This window comes from Stomoxys calcitrans, chromosome 3 (assembly GCF_963082655.1).
Source record: "Stomoxys calcitrans chromosome 3, idStoCalc2.1, whole genome shotgun sequence".
NCBI classification, from domain to species: domain Eukaryota; kingdom Metazoa; phylum Arthropoda; class Insecta; order Diptera; family Muscidae; genus Stomoxys; species Stomoxys calcitrans.
In genome coordinates, this window is record NC_081554.1 from 191,727,073 (window position 1) to 191,748,910 (window position 21,838).

The window sequence follows — 21,838 nt, forward strand, 5'->3', positions numbered from 1 at the left end:
AAGCTAAATTTCATTGTCGATATTGTTCTAATCAAAAGCCATGGTTCACCAGCCGGCATAATTAGGTTGTATAATAATCTTAAAGGCACACCCTCTTTTTTGTGTTTTTTCTATGTCAGACAGCAAAGTACCAGCAATTATCGTTGAAATAAATCTGCACTTTAAATTTCGCAAATCATTTAGTTTGATTTTTTTTTTGTGTTTTTTGCATTTCTATTCTGATTTTTCTAGGAAAATCATAATATAACGAATATTGATGATTTCTTATGAACGGAAAAGAAGGAGCACAATAAATGTATTTTGACTGAATTATAAATCAAAACACTGGTAAATGCCAGCCTAGACGGCGAGAGCGACTATATTCATTGCGCCTGTTTCCAATATTTTTTTTTTTTTCCAAAACTGATAAGAAAAATTCCCAAGCAAAAATCATCATCATCATCGCCAATAGCAGTGACAGCAGACCCCCGCACCAGGGGCTATACAGCAAATGCAGTAGCAGTGGCAATATTAAAATCTGAATCGATTTCGAAAAGGCGCAAAACAGTCTTAAATCAATTGTTTACGCGATCGCATCATTAATAAATCTTTGCCTTTCAGTAGCAAATCAAAATCAAAAAAAAAAAAATAAATAAAATAAATAATAATAATAAAAAACAAGACTTCACATTTATTTGATTTCAAATAAACAATAAAGCTACGGAAATTTTTTGAGAATTTCCATTGATTATATACTTCGACTGTAGCCCAAAAACAACAAACAGTGATATAATTTTTTAACCGAGTTTTCCAATCAACAACGGCAACACGAGCCATTAAAAATGACCTCAAAATGGAAAATATATGTCTTTATGGCATTATTCACAATTCAAGTGAGTGATTAATGCAGCAATTTACAATCTTGAAAAATAATAGAAAATTGTAAGGAAGGCTCTTCCAATTTTTCACTTTAAATATTCAAAGAAAGTGGATTAAAAAAAAATAAGGAATACAAATTGCTGGTTAAAGTGAACTAATCGCAGCCCATTATACAATTAACACTAACTGTAATCTGCAAACAAAAAGTTCGGACGGCTTAAACACTTTTTACCCTTTCAAAGGTGGAAGTTACTGCTTTCATTGACCGACCAATAATATCGATGTGGTCGGCACAATCGTATACAATGTGTTTTGTTTTGGGGTATAGTGTGGTCATACCTTTTCACAAATGCATCTCCTAATAACTTTGACAGATGAATCCGACCTCAACATATAAAGAAAATTTTGCCAGCTATCCACATCATTGTCATTGTTAAATAAAACATCTCACGCCAAATTCTATGAAGATCGACCATAGCTACATCTAAATCTGATTCCGATTTTTTTGCATACGTATTGGGATGACAAATAAAACATCTCGTGCAAAATTTTGTAAGGATCGAACCAAAATTGTGGCTACTACAGGCCTAAAAGACCATATCGGAGATAAGATATATATATATATATATATGGGAGCTATATCTAAATCTGATCCGATTCTGATGAAATATTACACACATATTGGAACTTCACCAGAAGCACTTCATGCCAAATTTGGTAAAGATCGGACTAAAGTTTTGGCTTCTACAACCTTAATAGCTCAAATCGGATGATATATATATATATATATATGGGGGCCATATCTAAATCTGACCCGATTTTAATGAAATTTTTCACATATATTGGGACGTTATAAAAAACCCTTTATGCCAAATTTGGTAGAGATCAGTCCAAAATTGTGGCTTCTCCAGTTATAAAAGGCATATCGGATGAAAGATATATATGGCAGTTATATCTAAATCTGTTCCGATTTTAATGAAATTTTTCACATATATTAGGACGTCACAAAAAGCACTTCATGCCAAATTTGGTAAAGATCGGACCAAAGTTGTGGCTTCTACAGCCTTAATAGGTAAAATCGGTTGAAAGATATATATGGGAGCAATATTCAAATTTGAACCGATTTTTAATAAAATTTTGCATACGTATTAGGACGTTACACGAAACATCTAGTGCTAAATTTTGTAAGGATCGGACCAAAATTGTGGATACTCAAGCCTTAAAAGGCCACATCGGATGAAAGATACATATGGCAGCTATATCTAAATCTGAACCGATATTGATGAAATTTTGCACACATATTGGAACGTCAAAAAAGCACTTAATGCTAAATTTGGTAAAGATTAGAACAAAATTGTGGCTTCTACGGCTTTAAAAGGGCATATCGGATGAAAGATATATATGGGAGCTATATCTAAATCTGGACCGATTTTGATAAAATTTTGCACACATATTGGGACGCCAAAAAAATCACTTAATGCCAAATTTGATAAAGATCGGGCTAAAGTTGTGGATACTACAACCTAAATAGGTAAAATCGGTTGAAAGATATATGTGAGAGCTATATTCAAATCTGAACCGATTTTTAATAAAATTTTGCATACGTATTAGGACGTTACACGAAACATCTTGTGCTAAATTTTGTAAGGATCGGACCAAAATTGTGGATACTAATGCCTTAAAAGGCCACATCGGATGAAAGATATATATGGCAGCTATATTTAAATCTGAACCGATTTTGATGAAATTTTGCACACATAGTGGGACGTAAAAAAAATCACTTAGTGCCAAATTTGATAAAGATCGGCCCAAAGTTGTGGATACTAAAGCCTTAATAGGTAAAATCGGTTGAAAGGTATATATGGGAGCTAGATCTAAATCTGAACCGATTCTTTAAGAAATTTTGCACACATAGTGGAACATCAAAAAAAGCACCTAATGACAAATTTAATAAAGATCAGAACAATAGGCGGCTTTAAAAAGGCATATCGGATGAAAGATATATATGGGAGCTATATCTTAATCTGGACCGATTCAAAATCAATAGCGTTCGGCCCAAAAAAGTGACTTGTGCAAAATTTTATGAAAATCGGACAACAAATTCGGCCTGTACCATGATTACAAGAATGCATGGACAGATGGACATAGCTAAATCGAATCAGGAAGTGATTCATAGCCGATCGGTATACTTATCGATGGGTCTAGCTCTTTGTTTAGTCGAAGTGCCCAAGAAGGACACTGTAAAAGATATCCCGAACTAAAAATCATGTTTTTCGAGCATTTTCCAGCTAATAAAAAATGTTGAAAATCGGACCATAAATGAGCTTTTGACAGCCCGAATGCAAACCAATGGGCCTCGGACCTGCTAGGACACTCAACCCTGCACACCTCAGCTATAACCAAATAAAAGTTCGTGAAGATATCTGTATCGGTTCACAAATAACAGCCTTATATCCAATTTATTTTTCTTTCCCACTGTGCGTCGTAAAATTCCATCTAACGATATCTGACCGTTTATCCGTCTGGGCGTCTGTCAGTTGGTTAGGTTAGGTTGAAAAGAGGGTCCGGATATTAATCCGCCCCATGGCATTAATAGGCTTGTTGGGTGCTCTAAATACAAACAAGAAAAAAACATGCAAAGTTCGGCCTGGCCGAATCTTGGGAGCCCATCACCATGGATTCTGTTGAAATATGGGAGCTTTATCTGGTTATAGACCGATTTGGACCGTACTTGGTTCTGTTGTTGGAAGTCATAACGGAACACTTTGTTTTAAATTTCAGCCAAAAAGGATAAAAATTGAGGCTTCCAGAGGCCCAAGAAGTTAAATCGGGAGCTATATCCAAATCTGAACCAATAAGGCCCATTTGCAGTCCCCAATGACTTACGTCAATATTAAGTATCAGTGCAAAATTTCAAGCAGCAACCTTTACGCGTTCAACCGCTATCGTGATTTCGACAGACGGACGGACGGACATGGATAGTTCTACTCAGAATGTCGATCAAGAATATATATAAGACCCCTTTATGGGGTCTTAGATCAATATTTCCAGCCGTTACAAACGTAAAGACTAGATTAGTTTACCCCTATCCTATGGTGGTGGGTATTAATAGAAACTAACACTTGCTGGAAGAAAAAATAGTTATGAAAGAGATAATGATGATACATTTGTATACCCTCCACCATAGGATGGGGGGTATACTAATTTCGTCATTCTGTTTGTAACTACTCGAAATATATTCTTGATCGTCGCGACATTTTATGTCGATCTAGCCATGTCCGTCCGTCCGTCCGTCCGTCCGTCCGTCCGTCTGTCTGTCGAAAGCACGCTATCTTTCGAAGGAGTAACTCTATCCGCTTGAAATTTTATAGAAATACTTTTTATTAGTGTAGGTCGGTTGGGAATGTAAATTGGCCATATTGGTAAATGTTTTAATATAGCTGCAATATAAACCGATCTTGGGTCTTGACTTCTTGAGCCTCTCGGGGGCGCTATTCTTATCCGATTGGAACGAAATTTTGCACTACTTGTTTTGTTATGATATCCAACAACTGTGTCAAGTATGGTTCAAATCGGTCCATAAGAAGATATAGCTGCCATATAAACCGATCTTGGGTCTTGACTTCTTGAGCCTCTAGAGGGCACAATTCTTATCCGATTTAAATGAAATTTTGCACGAAATATTTTGTTTTGATATCCAACAACTCTGCCAAGTATGTTTTAGATCCGTTCATAACCTGATATAGCTGTTATGATATTTTCTTTTATCCTTTGTTTGCCTAAGAAGAGATGCTGGGAAAAGAACTCGACAAATGCGATCCATGGTGGAGGGTATATAAGATCAAAATGCGTGCTCCGTTGAGAAAATTTATAGCGCGCTACATCCATTTTACGACGAGGCTCATTTTTTGGTTCAATTGGTGCGTAAAAAAGCATAATTGTCGATTTTCGATTGAAGATCACCTAGTAGCATTGCAAGAGCTACCAATGCATCCAGAATAAGTCACAGTTTGCGGTTTATGGGCTGGTGGCATCATTGGACGGTACTTCTTCAAAGATAATGCGCATCGTAACGTAACTATGAATGGTGAGCGCTGCCGTGAGATGATAGCCAATATTTTTTTGCCCAAAATACAAGAGCTTGATTTGCATGATATGTGGTTTCAACAAGACGGTGCAACATGCCACACAGCACGTGTAACAATGGACTTATTGAGAGGCCAGTGCGGTGAACATTTTATATCACATTTAGGAACGGTACATTGGCCACCTAGATGGTACAATTTAATGCCTTTAGACAATTTTTTGTGGGGCTATGTTAAAGATCATGTCTATACAGACAAGCCCGCTTCAATTGACGCATTGGGAGACAACATTGAAGCATTTATTCGTGAGATACCGGCCGAAATGTTGGAAAGTGTATGCCAAGATTGGACTAAGCGGATGGACCATTTGAGACGCAGTCACGGTCACCATTTGCATGAAAAAATCTTCAAATCTTCTTTAAATAATATTGGCCGTACTATTGGTTCCAATAAAAATTTCATGCATTTTTCTGAATTTTATGTGTTTTTTTTGTAAACTTTCCAATAGCTCTTAAAAACTCGACCTTCAGATGAAAAGTCAGATAGATGGATAGACGATACGAGACATATGGGCGAAATTGTAGTATGCATCTGTTGCGTTTATTTAAACCTATCATGATATCGAGAGCCAGAGGGTCATATCTAACAAAGCTACAGAGTTGAAGGTTATATACTTTGTGAGGTCTTGACAGACTACATTTCAATGCCAACTACATACTCTAAGTTTACTAAGCTCATCCTCCTTCTCTGTCACAATACTACATGACATTTATTTATAGATAACACCTACTTTAAATATAAATAAACTATAAGCCATTATGACATTTGCTATCAAGATCTACTAACAGTATTCGAGCGCATTCCATAGAACCTAAAGAAAGCAGATGACAGACAAAGTGCAAGGCACCGAATAGTGGAATGCCATCTCCACAATGTATTGACTTAATCATGGCCCCAGACATATTGAGTCAGCACAAATCCTTGTTAAGTTTTCCATTTTCAAGATCTCAAGAAACCGCATTTATACGAAGTCTACATACATATATATGAAATAAAATTTATGTAAGTAATTTTGCTATAATGAGAATGAGCACTTTATCAGTCAAAGCATTTGGCTATTCGACTGCTGAATGCCATGGAAATTATGGAGCAAATAAATGACGCACTTCATAAAATAGCTGCAAGTTCAGATCGAAACAATTGTGGAGCAATTGGTGAAAATACATAATATTTACAAACCGATTTTCCCAGCCAATTGATATATTTTCGTTAACAGAAATTTGGCATACATACAGGGTAGGGTGGATGAAGTGGTACCAGTATCACAAAAGCAATAGTGGTACTAAAATTTGGAATTTAGAGGATATTTGAAGGAAATTTTGTTTTTAGAGAAACATTTACTCAAATATTTCTTTAAAACTATTTAGTAAAAAGGCGTTAAGTTCGGTCGGGTTCGAACTTTGGATACCCACCACCTCGGGTATATAATATGTAAACCATCTTTCATAAAAATCTAGTGAAAGTTGCATACCTTATGTTCCATAGCAATTATATCGAAATATGATCCGATTTGGACCAAATACAAGTACAAGTCACTGTTCAGTTGTATATAACAAAATATCGGTCTTTTTAGTAGCTATATCTGAAAATAAACCGATCTGAGCTATATACAACAAGGATGTTGAAAAGCCTAACATAAGTCAATGTGTCAAATATCAATTAAATCGGATTATAAATGCGCCTTTTTTGGGGCCAAGACTTTAAATCATGATATCGGTCTATATGGCAGCTATATGCAAATCTTGATCGATCTAGACCAAATTGCAGAAATATGTGGAAGGGCTTAACTCAACTCTCTGTCCCAAATTTCGGCAACATCGGACAATAACTGCAACTTTGTCCCTACTTGCTAGCTATATCCAAATCTGGACCGATCTGAGCGAAATTGAAGAAGGATGTCGAAAGGTCTAACAAAACTCACTGTCCCAAATTGCAGGGACATCGGACAATAAATGCGCTTTTTATGGCCCCAAAACCTAAAACCAAGAGATCGGTCTATATGGCAGCTATATCCAAATCTTGACCTTGACATACTAAAGCAGAAGTATGTCAAGGGGTTTAACTTAACTCTCTGTCCCAAATTTTAGCAACATCGGACAATAAATGCACTTTTTATGGGCCCAAAACATTAAATCGAAAGATCGGTCTATATGGCAGCTATATCCAAATCTGGACCGATCTGAGTGAAATTGAAGAAGAATGTCGAAGGGCCTAACACAACTCACTGTCCCAAATTTCGGCGACATCTGACAATAAATGCGCTTTTTATGGCCCCAAACCCTAAATCCGAGAGATCAGTCTATATGGCAGCTATATCCAAATCTTGACCGATCTGTGCCAAATTGAAGACGGATGTCGAAGGGCCTAACAAAACTCACGGTCCCAAATTTCAGCAAAATTGGATAATAAATGTGGCTTTTATGGGCCTACGACCATAAATCGGAGGATCGGTCTATATGGCAGCTATATCCAAATTTGGATCGATCTGGGCCAAATTGACGAAGGATGTCGATGGGCCTAACACAACTCACTGACCCAAATTTCAGCAAAATCGGTTAATAAATGTGGCTTTTATTGGCCTAAGATCCTAAATCGGAGGATCGGTCTATATGGCAGCTATATCAAGATATAGTCCGACATAGCCCATCTTCGAACTTAACCTGCTTATGGACAAAAAAAAGAATCCGTGCAAAGTTTCAGCTCAATATCTCTATTTTTAAAGACTGTAGCGTGATTTCAACAGACAGACGGACATGTCTAGATCGTCTTAGATTTTTACGCTGATCAAGAATATATATACTTTATAGGGTCGGAAGTGGATATTTCGATGTATTGCAAACGGAATGACAAAATGAATATAGCCCCATCCTTCGGTGGTGGGTATAAAAACGAGGAAAGCGTTGTGCAAAATTTTGACACAATTGGTCAAACAATGCGCTCGCAGTGGCTCTTGATCTGGCCATATACATATATGACAGCTTTATCTAAATCTGGGCCGACTTCTATGAAATTCACCAGTTATTTTGAGAATCATAAGAAAATCCTTCCTGCAAAATTTCGACAGAATCGGTGAACAAATGAGCACTTTTTTGCAATATTTCTCAAAATCGGACGAACATATATATGAGAGCTATACCTAAATCTGAACCGATTTCGAGCAAACCCATCATTTACTGTGGCAGTCGTCGGCAGTATATATGGGAGCTATATCTAAATCTTAACCGATTTTGACCAATCTCTATATATATTGTGGCAGTCGTCGAGGAAAGCGTTTTGCAAAATTTTGGCAACATGGGTCAATAAATGCGCTTGCTGTGACTCTAGAAGTTGAAATCGGGCGATATATATATATGAGAGCTATATCTAAATCTGAACCGATTTCCATGAATTTCACCAGTAATATTGAGAGTCAAGAGAAAAATCCCTCCTGCCAAATTTCGAGAAAAACGGATAACAAAAGACCATTTTATTGCAATATTACTGCAAATCGGACGAACATATATATGTGAGCTATATCTAAATCTTAACTGATTTAACCAATTTCTATATACATTGTGGTAGTCGTCGACGAAAGCGTTGTGCAATATTTTGGCAAGATTGGTCAATAAATGTGCTTGCAGTGGCTCTGGGAGTGGAAACCGGGCGATATATATATATGAGAGCTATAACTAGATCTGAAACGATTTCCATGAAATTCACCAGTAATATCGAGAGTCATAAAAGAGTCCTGCCAAATTTTGAGAGAATCGGTAAACAAATGACCATTTTATTGCATTATTACTGAAAATCGGACGAACATATATATGGAATCTATATCCAGATCTGAACCGATTTTTTTCAATTTCAATAGGCTTCGTCTCTAGGTCGAAAAACATGCCTGTACCAAATTTGAAGGCGATCGGATGAAAACTGCGACCTGTACTTTGTATAGACGGACAGACAGACAGACAGACGGACATAGCTAAATCGAATCAGAAAGTAATTCTGAGTTCTTCGGTATACTTATCAATGGGTTTATCTCTCTTCCTTTGGGGTGTTACAAACAAATTCACTAAGTTCTAATACCCAGTACCACTTCTTTTGCACTTCCAAGATTTTTAAGGCAAATATTTTTTTTTTTTTTTAAATTGAAATGAGTTCAATGATGCATAAAATTCACTTTTCTTACTAAAATTTCATTTCCTTCTTTTCTCCTCCACAGTTATGCCATGGTTTTGTTATACCCCAAAACAATCCGGATTGTTTTGATATCATCGACAATGACGATCTGTATGCGCCCACCGAAAAATGTTCATGGCTTTTAAAGGCTAAGAGGGATGTGGCAAAATATCGCAACTTTTTCGCTGATTTGGTGCAAGGCGAAAATAAAGACTATGCCCTGGAGCTACAGGAAATTTTCAATTTGTTATCACAGGCGCGAGATGAGAGCGATGAAAGCCGCAAGGAGGAACTGCTCAAATATGCCAAATGGTTAATGAAATCAACAAAAAATCTTAACAAATTTCTTATGAAAAAGGGCCTATGGAAAGTTTAGAAGGAGATGGAACGCGCGCAGAGGCGGAAATGTATAAAAATGTATTTGGTTGTTTTTTTTTTATAGTTGTGAATTATTTTCCATAGCCTAAGAATGTTTAAGAAAATGTAATAATGTTACGAGTAGTATTAAAGCAAAGAGACCGAAAGGCAAAGCAAAGAGACAAAAATAACTTATAATTATTTTGCAACTAATAAAGTTAATAAAGGTATTTAATGGAGGCCACCGTAGAGGCTAGCATGTCCGCCTATGACGCTGAACGCATGGGTTTGAATCCTGGCGAGACCATCAGAAATAATTTTCTGCGGTGGTATTCCCCTCCTAATGCTGGCAACATTTGTGAGGTACTATGCCATGTAAAACTTCTCTCCAAAGGAGGTGTCGCACTGCGGTACGCCGTTCGGACTCGGCTATAAAAAGTAGGCCCCTTATCATTGAGCTTTAACTTGAATAGGACTGCACTCATTGATATATGAGAAGTTTGCCCATGTTCCTTAGTGGAAAGTTCATGGGCAAAATTTGCAGTAATAACTACATAAAAATTAAAAATAAATAAACAAATTTTAGAATCTGAAAAAAATTCAAAAATTAAAAATTTTAAAATTAGAAAATTTAGAAACACTAAAATTTTTTTTTTAAATTTTTTTAAAAATTTTTAATGCTTAAAAATGTTATATATTGCATGTTAACATAAAAGAAAAAAAAAACAAATAGAAACGTGCCATGTTCGGGCGGGCCGAATCTTGGGTACCCAACACCATGGATTCCTCTAAAAATTTAGCCTTATTAACTAAGTTCAAATCAAGAAGTCATATCGGGACATTAGTACTTAGGGGGGCCTATATCACCAAATTGACCGATTCGGATAAAACTTGGCATGATGTTGCTAGTCAAAAGATAGATTTTTTGACCAAATTTCAGCCTAATCAGGTAAAAATTTAGGCTTCTAAGGGCTGAAAAAGTCAAATCCAGGGATCGGTTTATATGGAGGCTATATCGGATTGGAATCGTACTTTGAATGAATGTTGGCAGTCACAGCTCAAGCTTTTGCACCAAATTTCAGCCAAATCGGATGAAAATTGAGGCTTCTAGGGGCTCAAGAAGTGAAATCGGGAGATCAGTTAATAAAGGGAGCTATATTCTTTTATACACCAATTCCAATCATACTCGGCATGTATGTTCGAAGTCTTTGTTTAAGTCTTGCTTAAGCTTAAGAAAACAAATCCGGGGATCGGCGAAATATGAGAACTATATCGGGTTATAGACCGATTTCAACCGAACTTAGCACATTTCTTAAAAGTCATAGCAGAAAATTACATGCAAAATATCAACCAAATCGAAAAAAAAATTGCGTATTGTAAAGGCTCAAGAAATCAAATCCGGATATCGGTTTATATGGTAGCTATATCAGGTTGTAAATCGATTTAGATCGTACTTGGCACAGTCATTGGAAGTTATAACGGCACAAAACATGCAAATTTCAGCCAAATCAGACAAAAATTGCGGCTTCCAGGGGCTCAAGAAGTCAAATCGGGATATCGGTTTATATGGGAGCTATATCCAAATCTTAACCGATATGACCCATTTGCAATCCCCAATGACCTACATCAAAAAGCAGAATCTGTGCAAAATTTCAAGCGGCTAGCTTTACGCTTTCGACCACTATCGTGATTTCTACTGACTGTCGGACAGGGCTAGTTCAACTCAGAATGTAGCGACGATCCAGAACATATATACCTTACGAGGTCACAGATCACTATAACCAGGCTTTTCAAACGGAATGACAAGATTAGTGTACATGGTGGGTATTAAAATCCAATATGTAATAAATTTGTATATACCCTCCATCATAGGATGGGGGTATACTAATTTCGTCATTCTGTTTGTAACTCCTCGAAGTATACTTCGTCTGAGATCCCATAAAGTATATATAGTCTTGATCGTCATGAAATTTGAAGACGATCTAGCCATGTTCGTCCGTCCGTCCGTCTGTCTGTCGAAAGCACGCTAACTTTCGAAGGAGTAAAGCTAGCCGCTTAAAATTTTGCACAAATACTTCTTATTAGTGTAGGTCAGCTGGGATTTGAAATGGGCCATATCGGTCCATGTTTTGATATAGCTACAATATAAACTTATGATCAGCTGGTGATCAGCTAGTGGTCATCTGGTGATCAGTTAGTGGTTAACTGGTGATCGGCTAGTAGCCAGCTGGTGGAGCTTATGATCAGCTGGTGGTGAGCTGAAATTTAGCATGAAGTTGTCTGTTATGAATTCCGACAATTTTGTCAAATGTGGTTTAAATCGGTTCATAACCTGATATAGCTGCCATTAAAACTGATCATAGATGTTGACTTCTTGAACCACTGGAGGGCGCAATTCTTATCTGTTATGACTTCCAATAACTGTACCAAATATGGATCAAATCGATCTATAACCTGATATAGCTGCCATATAAACCGATCTTGGATTTCGATTTCTTGAACCACTGGAATGCGCAATTCTTATCAGATTTGGCTGAAATTTGGCATAAAATATTTGGTTATGACATCTAACAACTTCGATAAATATAGATCAAATCGATACATAACCTGATATAGCTGCCATATAAACCGATCTGGGATCTTGACTTCTAAAGCCTCTACAGGGCGAAATTATTATCCGATTTGGCTGAGATTTTGTACACACGTGTCCAAAAGGGCCTTAATCGATCTATAGCCTGATAAAGCTCCAATATAAACCGATCTCCAGATTCTGCTTCTTAAGCCCCTACAAAGCGCAATTCTTGTTTAAATGGACTCAAATATTACCCAATGACTTCTACAATGTCCTTCAACATTCAGTTTACTTATGGTCCGAATCGGATTATAATTTGATATATCTCCAATATCAGCAATTATTTTCCATTATTCATTGTTTGCCTAAAAAGAGATACCGCGCAAAGAATTCGACAAATGCAATCCATGGTGGAGGGTATATAAGATTCGGCACGGCCGAACTTAGCACGCTCTTACTTGTTTCATATACCTTACCTTTCACTTGAGTCTCACATTGTAACGATCGGTCCACTTTTATTTTTGAGTCGTACTTTTGGGGTAAGGGGAGGGTCCGTCCCCCTTCCGCTATCAACAAATTATAAATACTATACCTCCTTCCTGTCCATATTAGTAATCTACTCCCGAATACCTTACATTCGAGTCTCATATTGTCATTATCGTCCAATAAACCTATCTTTGGGGGTAACAGTCCCGACCCAAACCCCCGCAACCCCGACCCCAAAACATTATCGTCATTCATTTTTGCAACATAAAACTATATGGAGATAATTCCCTGTTAACTTAACTGTTTTATTAACAATAAAAAACATGAAGAAGTAACTTACAAATATAAAAATACTTATTTTTGGTCATAACTAACATGTATTTATCCATAAAATCTTGGGTTTTCCACAAATTTCTTAAACTCATTTCTTCTTATAGAAACCAAAAAAGTGATCAAATATATAACCAAAAACATCATCGTCGTCACATTCCTCTTCCTCATCGGCCCACAAAGCCTCAGCGACTTCTTTCATTAGTTTGGGATTTTTCATTAGTTTTTCTAGTATCTCCTTAAGTTCATCATCCTCCATATTGGTGCCCTGTTCTGCATGCTCCTTGAGAAGGGCTAAAATTTCATCCAAAGTTTCTTTAAGCTCATCATTGGTAGTTGAATCCGAAGGACTTCCATTGCCATTATCACCATTGCCTCCTGGCATGTCTATATCGGGTGCACCACCAACATCGGTGTCGTCCATACCACCCATCATATCCATGTCATCATCCATGCCAGGGGCATCCTCGTCTGGGGGCATTTCCTCATCTTGAGGAGCAGCAGCAATTAGAGTTAGGGCAACGAACAAAAGCAGTAGCAATAGTTTCATATTGAAAATTTCACACTCGAATACAAAACAACTTTTTAACTTCAACTTTAAGTGAATAGTGATGTAACGCTACATTTATGCTCTGGTATTTATATGTGACAAGTTGGAAACTCAATTTTCATTGGAGGTCAAAACTCACATTTGAGTTATAAGATAAGACGAACATTTTCTAATAAGTCAAAGCCTTATTTTTTACTTAACGATTATTGTTTTTGTATTTTTCAACCTTTTCATAGTTGTTCAAAACTAATTGAATTTTGATAACCGAAAACATTTATGACAATAAGCTAGGATGTAAAAAAATTAAAAACAAGTAAAAAGGCATTAAGTTCGGCCGGGCCGAACTTTGGGTATCCAAAGTTCGGCCCACCTCGGGTATATATGTAAATCCCATTTCGTCACAATCCGGTGAAAATTGGATAACTTAAGCACCCAAATTCGGCACGAACATTGAGTGGTCTAATATATATGTCACTATTCAATTTTGTAGAACAAAATATTGGTCTTTTTGGCAGATATATCCTATTATAAACCCATCTGCACCATACTCACTGTTTAAAATTTCAGCGAAATCTGGTAATAAATAAAGCTTTTACGGGCTTCAGTCCCCTTATCGGCAGATCGGCCAATATGGTAGCTATATTTAAATACAGTCCGATGTGAACCATATTTAGGCCGGATGTTGGGAGGTCCCAACCTACCCTGTTTCAAATTTCAGCGAAATCGGTTAAAAAATAAAGCTTTTATAGGCTTTAGACCCTTTATCGGCAGATCAGTCTATATGACAGCTATATCTATATATATAGTCCGTTTTGAACCATATTTACGACAGCTGTCGGGAAGCTTAAAACAACTCACAGTTTTAAATTTCAGCGAAACTGGGTAATAAACAAAGTTTTATGGGCTTCAGACCCCTTATCGGGAGATCGGTCTATATGGCGGCTATATCTAAATATGGACCGATCTAATCCATATTTACGTCAGATGTCGGGCGGCTTAATCTAAATATGGACCGATCTAATCCATATTTATGTCAGATGTCGGAAGGCTTAAAATAACCCACTGTTTCAAATTTCAGGACCAAATATGGTCCGATTTAGCCCGTTAAATAACTAAACCGGCGTGCATCAAAAAGACGCGTCTGTGCCAAATTTCAGCTGAATACCTCAATTTTTGAAGGCTGTAGAGTGATTACAACAGACTGACGGACAGACACACGGACATCGTTAAATCGGCTTAGAATTTTACGACGATCTGAAATATATATACATTGTAGGGTCGGAAATTGATATTTCGATATGTTGCAAACGGAATGACTAAATGAATACACCCGCTATCCTACGGTGGTTGGTGTAAAATAATATAAATTTTCATTGGAACATAAAAAATGTTGATCGACAAAAAATTTAGCAAAAAAGAATATGAATTTTGTCAAAGTTGTATTTCTGTACAAAAATCTATTTTAGGTTATCATAATTTTGTGTTCATGGAACATTTTGCTGCTAGAAAAATGTTTGCCCTTAGAAACTTGTATCGTTTTTTTTTTAATTTTGTTACCCCCTCAAATCAATAACACACTTCAATAAACGTTTCCCCTTATCGCCTTTATTCACTCTCCGAATTTATGAATTTCATATTCAATCACTTTTTCATTTAAAAATTTCCCCAAAGTTGTCGAGACATCATCAAATATTTCCACTACACGCAACTTATCTTTGTAATCCTGATTGATTATGGCATTCTGCACTTGTTCATAAATATTTCGTATTTGCTCTTCAAATGGCTCCACCAGACGTTCTTTCAGCAAATAATTAAGACAATCTTGAAAAAATTTCAAATGAACATTAAGCACTGGTTCTGGTTCTGGAGTATCGTTTAGATAATCCCAAAATTCATCAGAGGTTACATCGGCCGCCTGATTGTACAATTCCACTTTGCGATCCAAATCCTCTTCAGTGTAGGCCTTTTGGATTTTTTCCAAAAACTGCTTGGCCTCATTGGCAAGTTTGCCTTTCAAATCGGGTAGGATTTCCTGAACATACCATCGTGTCAGTTGCATGTCCTCATTGAAAAATTGCTTATCCAGCTCATCATGAAAATAATTGGCGAACTTCAGATTAAGTTTGTCGCTGTATGTTTCTAGGAGCAGAATTTTGTCCTTCAAAGAATCTTTGGTCAAGGCCTTCTCAAAAGTTGACTTTAGGTTTTGTAACTCGGGCAAATAGTCCTCTTTAAAACGTTTAGCCATAATATCGAAACGTTTTATAAGGTGCTGTAAACGACTGTCAATATGTTCTGCAGAGTCAATTGGATCTGCTCTAACCTAAGGATAATCTTCAATATTTTATTCTTTCAAAGGAAACTTGACAATAGAAATGCATTTTACCTTATTTGTGTGCAGTTGATTAAGTAAGACAAGTGTTACTATGATCAGAGCGGAATTTTTCATTTCTATTGGCTTATTTACAAAATGTTCTGAACAATACGAAATCCAAAAGGGCTTTGCATGTCAATCATACTCAATTTTGTTTTATATATAGACGAAGTACATGTTTTTGCTATAAAAATCATAATGTACTTTACGAATACTTCTAAATGTAAGCTAAGATGAGTCTAAGAAACAGCCAGATTATAGATGACTTGTTCGAATCAAATGCACTCTACACCAGAAAATACAACTCCCAGACTTATTACGTGTCCTGGCTTTCGGGCCACAAAGGTATTTCAGGGAATTATAACGCAAGAAGGGCATGCAAGTCAAGAAACTATAGAGGTTGTCGGAATATTTAAGATTTTTCCTTATTCGTTGGATTTTAGTAATAATAACAAGCCAAAGAAAATTAAAAAAAAAATGCTACTTAAGCACAAAAATCACCTGCAATGACATTCAATGAATTTTCAAATGCACAACAATATGAGTTTGGCAATGTTGATGTGTTTTGTTATTCTAAGCATTGATGACAGGATTCACTAATAGAAGGTTAGGTCACATGCAAAACACAAAGTGGATAGGCCCCATAAACATCATTAAGGATGTCAAATCTGACGATTGAAAATGTCATCATATGGGAGAAAACGTAAACAAAGAATGAATGTAAAAAGAGAACAAGTTGACATCCTCAATGCCAAGTACTGCCAAATATTAAAAAAAAAAGTATATCGGCTGATCGCTTGGCTTAACCTTATTCAGTGAATCCTGCATTGATGATTAGTTTGTGTCGGAATAGTGGAAAGTAAGACATTCTTCTAAATAAGACTTTCTTCGTAAGGAGAGTTAGAGGACTTTTTGAGCGCTGCTTCAAAACAAAAGCTTGCGCTACACCGTACTCAACAGTCGTTGTGTATTTAGAGCACCTAATCAATATGACAAAGGTGTTGATGAAGATACATGACATATCAGAAACCGCGATCCACTAAAGTATTATGAAAACAGCACACATTTGCCCTACTTTTATAAGTTCATTGTTATGATCTTCTTTGAATAGAAAGCATTAAATATCATCTTGAGCTGGAATATGTTCGAAAAATCACATAAAGATGCTATCTTTAAATTTAATTTCCCATTTACTGACGGAAATTATCTGTTTCAAATTTCGATCGCTGATTGATGCTTATTTTAGGTCATAGAACATTCCATTTAGGAACAGGAGCAAACTTCTCACGCATCACTGAGTGCTGTCCGATTCAAGTTTAAGCTCAATGGTAAGGGGCCTCCTTTTTAAAGCCGAGTCCGAACGGCGTGCAGCAGAGCGATACCTCTTTGGGGAGAAGTTTTTGCATGGCAAAGTACCTTACAAATGTCGCCAGCATTAGGAGGGGATAACCAAAGCTGAAATTTTTTTTTCTGATGTTCTCGCCAGGATTCGAACCCAGGTGTTCAGCGTCATAATTGGACATGCTAACCTCTGGGCTACGGTGGCCTCCAATAATTGCAAATTGCATATTTTGCCCATGAACATTCCACTATGGAACAGGGGCAAACTTCTCACATATCAATGAGTGCAGTCCGATTAAAGTTTAAGCTCAATGATAAGGGGCCTCCTTTTTATAGCCGAGCCCGAACGGCGTTCCGCAGTGCGGCACCTCTTTGGAGAGAAGTTTTACATGGCATAGTACCTCACAAATGTATTTTCTTGGGAGATGGGGGATTTACCCAGTAGTACATTTTTACATTCTGTTCGTTATTCTTTTCTTTCTATAAGAAATTCCATTGTTGATAAATCTCTACTGATTTATAATTTATTAAGAGGGATTTTTCGATACTATCCTTATGATTAATGCAAAGTATCTAGCTCCCCTACAATTGAGAAGTCTCTAAAATGTGAAACATCTCAACAAAGTCATTTTAAACCTCAAATTTAGATTTAACTCGTTGACAACTAACAGCGAACTGTAAAGGGGCCAATTCACATTGTCAGATTTATAGTAGCCACACGCGATATGAAAGTAACACGCTATATATACGTTTATGTATAATCGTTATATGTATTAACGAAATAACTTAAAAGTATTCAAAAATCTTAATATATTTTATTTATTTTAATGGAATAAAAGTAAATGCAGCAAATCATATTCGGGGAAGTCCCCATGAGAACTATAACACCTATGAAATACATTTGCATAATTTACTCTCTTTTCTTCAATGCATGTTAATTTAAACCATATTTAATGAAGATTAGCATACCAACTAGTTTAATAAAATTTCAGAGAAAGTATACATATGTATGATAGAAATTTGTGAATGGAATATTTAATTTGCATAGACTTTTTGCCATATATATTTCAAGCAATTGAGCCATCAGATTGTCGTTTTTACGAAAATTTGCTTCTTTTGAGTTGCCTTTAAAAGAAAAAAGTTGTTAAATCCAAACTTGTTCCTCAAATTTGTTTTCCTTCAGTTAATTGTTGGCTTCTGTCTTCAGCCAATATCTTCATAATAATTGAGTGTATTGCTCACTGTTTCAACAAACATCAAAAATAGAAATTTAAATAATTATTCAGTAATAAATTTCCGTGTTAATTGCTGCTACCAATAACCATAACCATTAGCATTATCCGCAAGCAGGTTACCTTCCTACCAACCTATCTATCTATCCAACTGCTAATGATCTACCACATCTTCTTCATGCTTAAATGAAATCGAATGGCTGACTTTCAGTCTGCTAGGGAGATTTAAATGTTAAAAGTAGCTGCCATCAGCAGCTAATAGATATTTTATCATTATTTTATAACTGTTATCCCCACCCCCTGTTATACTGGAGTACTCCTATTTTAAACAAGGTGATGACGTTGAATGATGAATGATACTTTTTTCCTTAAATTCGTTGTTTTTTTTCTCAAATGTAGAAGGCACGCAACCGCTAGAGAATAACAAAATGTGAGTCACTGACTTAGTTTTTTCTAGAACTGATTGCTGATAATTAACTACCCAGAATTGAAATTCAGATGATAAACGTGATCAAATGTTTACCAACAATGAGGTGATATGTGTTGCGCATGACAAATTGCACTCGCACTTCGGAAAGGAGAGTAAATGAATGAATAATTAATGTGAATTTTAAAGCATTTGAAGTTTTTTACCTGAGTCCCCACAATCAATTCTCATCAGATGTTACGCTATATACGAGTATCCAAGTAACAAAATTGTTGAAGATTTTTTGCGGAATAGTAGAATTAGAAAGTGCGATTCATATCTATTTAATTCCGAACAATTTAATTTAGTTTGACATATACACGTAATTAAATGTGTTTTTCTTACAGTTTTTGTTGTCTTCAAAATAAAAAAGGGGGAAAGGTACATATTCTGAGGAATTTCTCACCTTTAAATATATATGCTTGAATTCCGAATTGCTGAAAGACCACCTGTGTGTCTTTGGAAGAAAAATCATTTTGGTGATCTTACGTTTTTACTGTATAGTAAGGCATTCTAATAAATGGGTCTTTTATAAACGTAAGACCCGTAATCGACATATCAGACTAGACGTCAGTTATATGCAAATATGGCCTAATGTTACCCCAATCAGTTCGGATGTCGCTTGGCTTAGCTAAACTCACTGTGTAAAATTTCATCAAAATCGGGTACTAAATACACTTTTAATGTGCTTAAGATCTTAAATCTGCAAATCGGTCTATATGCCACTTGGTGGCTGTATTCAACCCCCTGTTTCAGATTACAGCTAAATCGAATAATAAATGCGCCATTTATTTGCTAAAGACCCTATGTCAGCAGATCGGTCTATATGGCAGCTATACCTAAGTGTGACCTAATGAAGACCATACTCGATTCAGATATCAGGTGGCACCAATTCAACTCGCTGTTCTAAATTCCAACGAAATCGGGTTAAAAATATGACTTTTATTGGCTACAGATTCTGAATCCGTAATACATGGAAGCTATATCAAATTATGATTTGGCCTGTTCATGAACCTAAATACAGATCGGCGCAAAATTTCAGATCAAGATCCCTGAGCTTGAAGGCAGTACAGACGGACGGATACAAGGACATCGTTAAATCATCTTAGAACTTTACGACGATCTGAAATATATATACTTCGTATGATCAAAAATCGGTATCTCGATTTGTTGCAATTGGAACGACTAAGTGAATATACCCCCTATCCTATGTTAGTGGGTAAAAAACTCGAAAAAGAAAATTTAAGCCAGGAATCCTGCGCTACTTACAAAATCTCTATTTTCATACCCACCACCATAGGATGGAGGTACTCTAATCTAGTCATTTCGTTTGTAACACCCCAAAGTATTGATCTAAAACTCCATAAAGTATATATATTCTTGATCGTCTCGACACTCTGATTCGATCTAGCCATGTCCGTCTATCCGTCTTAGAAAATCACGATAGCTTTGGAACGCGTAAAGCTTGAAATTTTGGAATGATAACAACTATTGATGTATTGGGTTGCCCAAAAAGTAATTGCGGATTTTTCATATAGTCGGTGTTGACAAATTTTTTCACAGCTTGTGACTCTGTAATTGCATTCTTTCTTCTGTCAGTTATCAGCTGTTACTTTTAGCTTGCTTTAGAAAAAAAGTGTAAAAAAGTATATTTGATTAAAGTTCATTCTAAGTATTATTAAAAATGCATTTACTTTCTTTTAAAAAATCCGCAATTACTTTTTGGGCAACCATGTTATCGGAGATTGCAAATTGGCCATATCGCTTCAGATTTGGATATAGCTCCCAAATAAACCGATCCACCGACTTGACTTCTTGACTGAAATTTTGAAGAGAGTGTTCTGTTATAACTTCCAATAACTGTGCCAAGTACGGTCCAAATCGTTAACCGATCTTCCGATTTGACTTGATGAGCCCCTGGAAGTCACAATTGATGTCCGATTGGCAGAAAGTGTTCTGTTATGACTTACAACAACTGTGCTAAGTACATTTCAAATCGGACTATAACCTGATATAGCTCCCATATAAACCGATCTCCCGATTTGACGTCTTGAGCCCCCGGAAGCCACAATTTTGGTTCGATTTGGCTAAAATGTTGCACATAGTACTCTGCAATGACTTCCAACAACAGTGGAATCGGTCTATAACCTGATATAGCTCCCATATCAACCGATCTCCCGGTTTGACTTCTTGAGCACCTGCGAAACACAAAACACAATTTTTGCCCGATTTGGCTAAAATTTTCCAAATACAATAGTATGCCCTTATGTCTGCCAACAACTGTGGCAAGTACGATCCAAATCGGTCTATAACCTAATATAGCTCCCATAAAAACCTAACTCCCGATTTGACTGCTTGAGTCCCTAGAAGCCTCACTTTTCATCCGATTTGGCTAAAATTTTACACATAGTATTCTGTTATGACTTCCAATAACTGTGCTAAATACAGTCCAAATCAGTCTATAACCTGATATAGCCCCCATATTAACCGATCTCCCGGCTTAACTTCTTGAGCCCCTGGAAGCCACAATTTTTGCCCCATTTAGCTAATATTTTGCAAATGGTGTTTTGTTATGACTTTCAATAACAGCGCCAAGTACGGTCTATAGCCTGATATAGCTCCCATATAAACCGATCTCCAGATTTGACTTCACGAGCCACAATTTTTGTACGATTTGTTATGGCTTCCAAGAACTGTATCAACTACAGTTCGTATCGTTCCATAATCTGTATAGCTCCCATATATACTCTTTTATAGCTGCTAAAGCTTCAGGATCGAGAAATTTTCATCGTATTTTAACGAAGCGTTGTCTATATATACCCGAGGTGACGGGTGCCTTAATGCCTTTTTACTTGTTATACCCTCCACCATAGAATGGGGTTATACTCAATTCGTCATTCTGTTTGTAACACCTCGAAATATGCGTCTAAATATAGATGTTCTTGATCGTCGTGACATTTTAAGTGGAA

At 36.5% G+C, this 21,838-nt stretch overlaps 3 protein-coding genes across 4 annotated transcripts in view; 1 reads left to right on the plus strand and 2 right to left on the minus strand.

Moving 5' to 3' along the window:
- LOC106080485 (papilin) overlaps positions 1 to 21,838 on the minus strand; it is a 183,532-nt gene that overhangs the window by 59,384 nt on the left and 102,310 nt on the right. The window lies entirely within an intron of this gene.
- Positions 342 to 9,709, plus strand: LOC106080488 (uncharacterized). Its single transcript, XM_013241868.2, has 2 exons — positions 342 to 872; positions 9,205 to 9,709. Exons 1-2 carry the CDS (start codon positions 822 to 824, stop codon positions 9,535 to 9,537), a joined length of 384 nt encoding a protein of 127 aa, XP_013097322.1. The 5' UTR covers positions 342 to 821; the 3' UTR covers positions 9,538 to 9,709.
- Positions 15,040 to 15,948, minus strand: LOC106080486 (uncharacterized). The gene is made up of 2 exons (XM_013241865.2): positions 15,843 to 15,948; positions 15,040 to 15,779 (listed from the first exon to the last, which is right to left on the minus strand). The coding sequence occupies exons 1-2, from the start codon at positions 15,903 to 15,905 to the stop codon at positions 15,066 to 15,068; spliced, it is 777 nt and encodes a 258-aa protein (XP_013097319.2). The 5' UTR covers positions 15,906 to 15,948; the 3' UTR covers positions 15,040 to 15,065.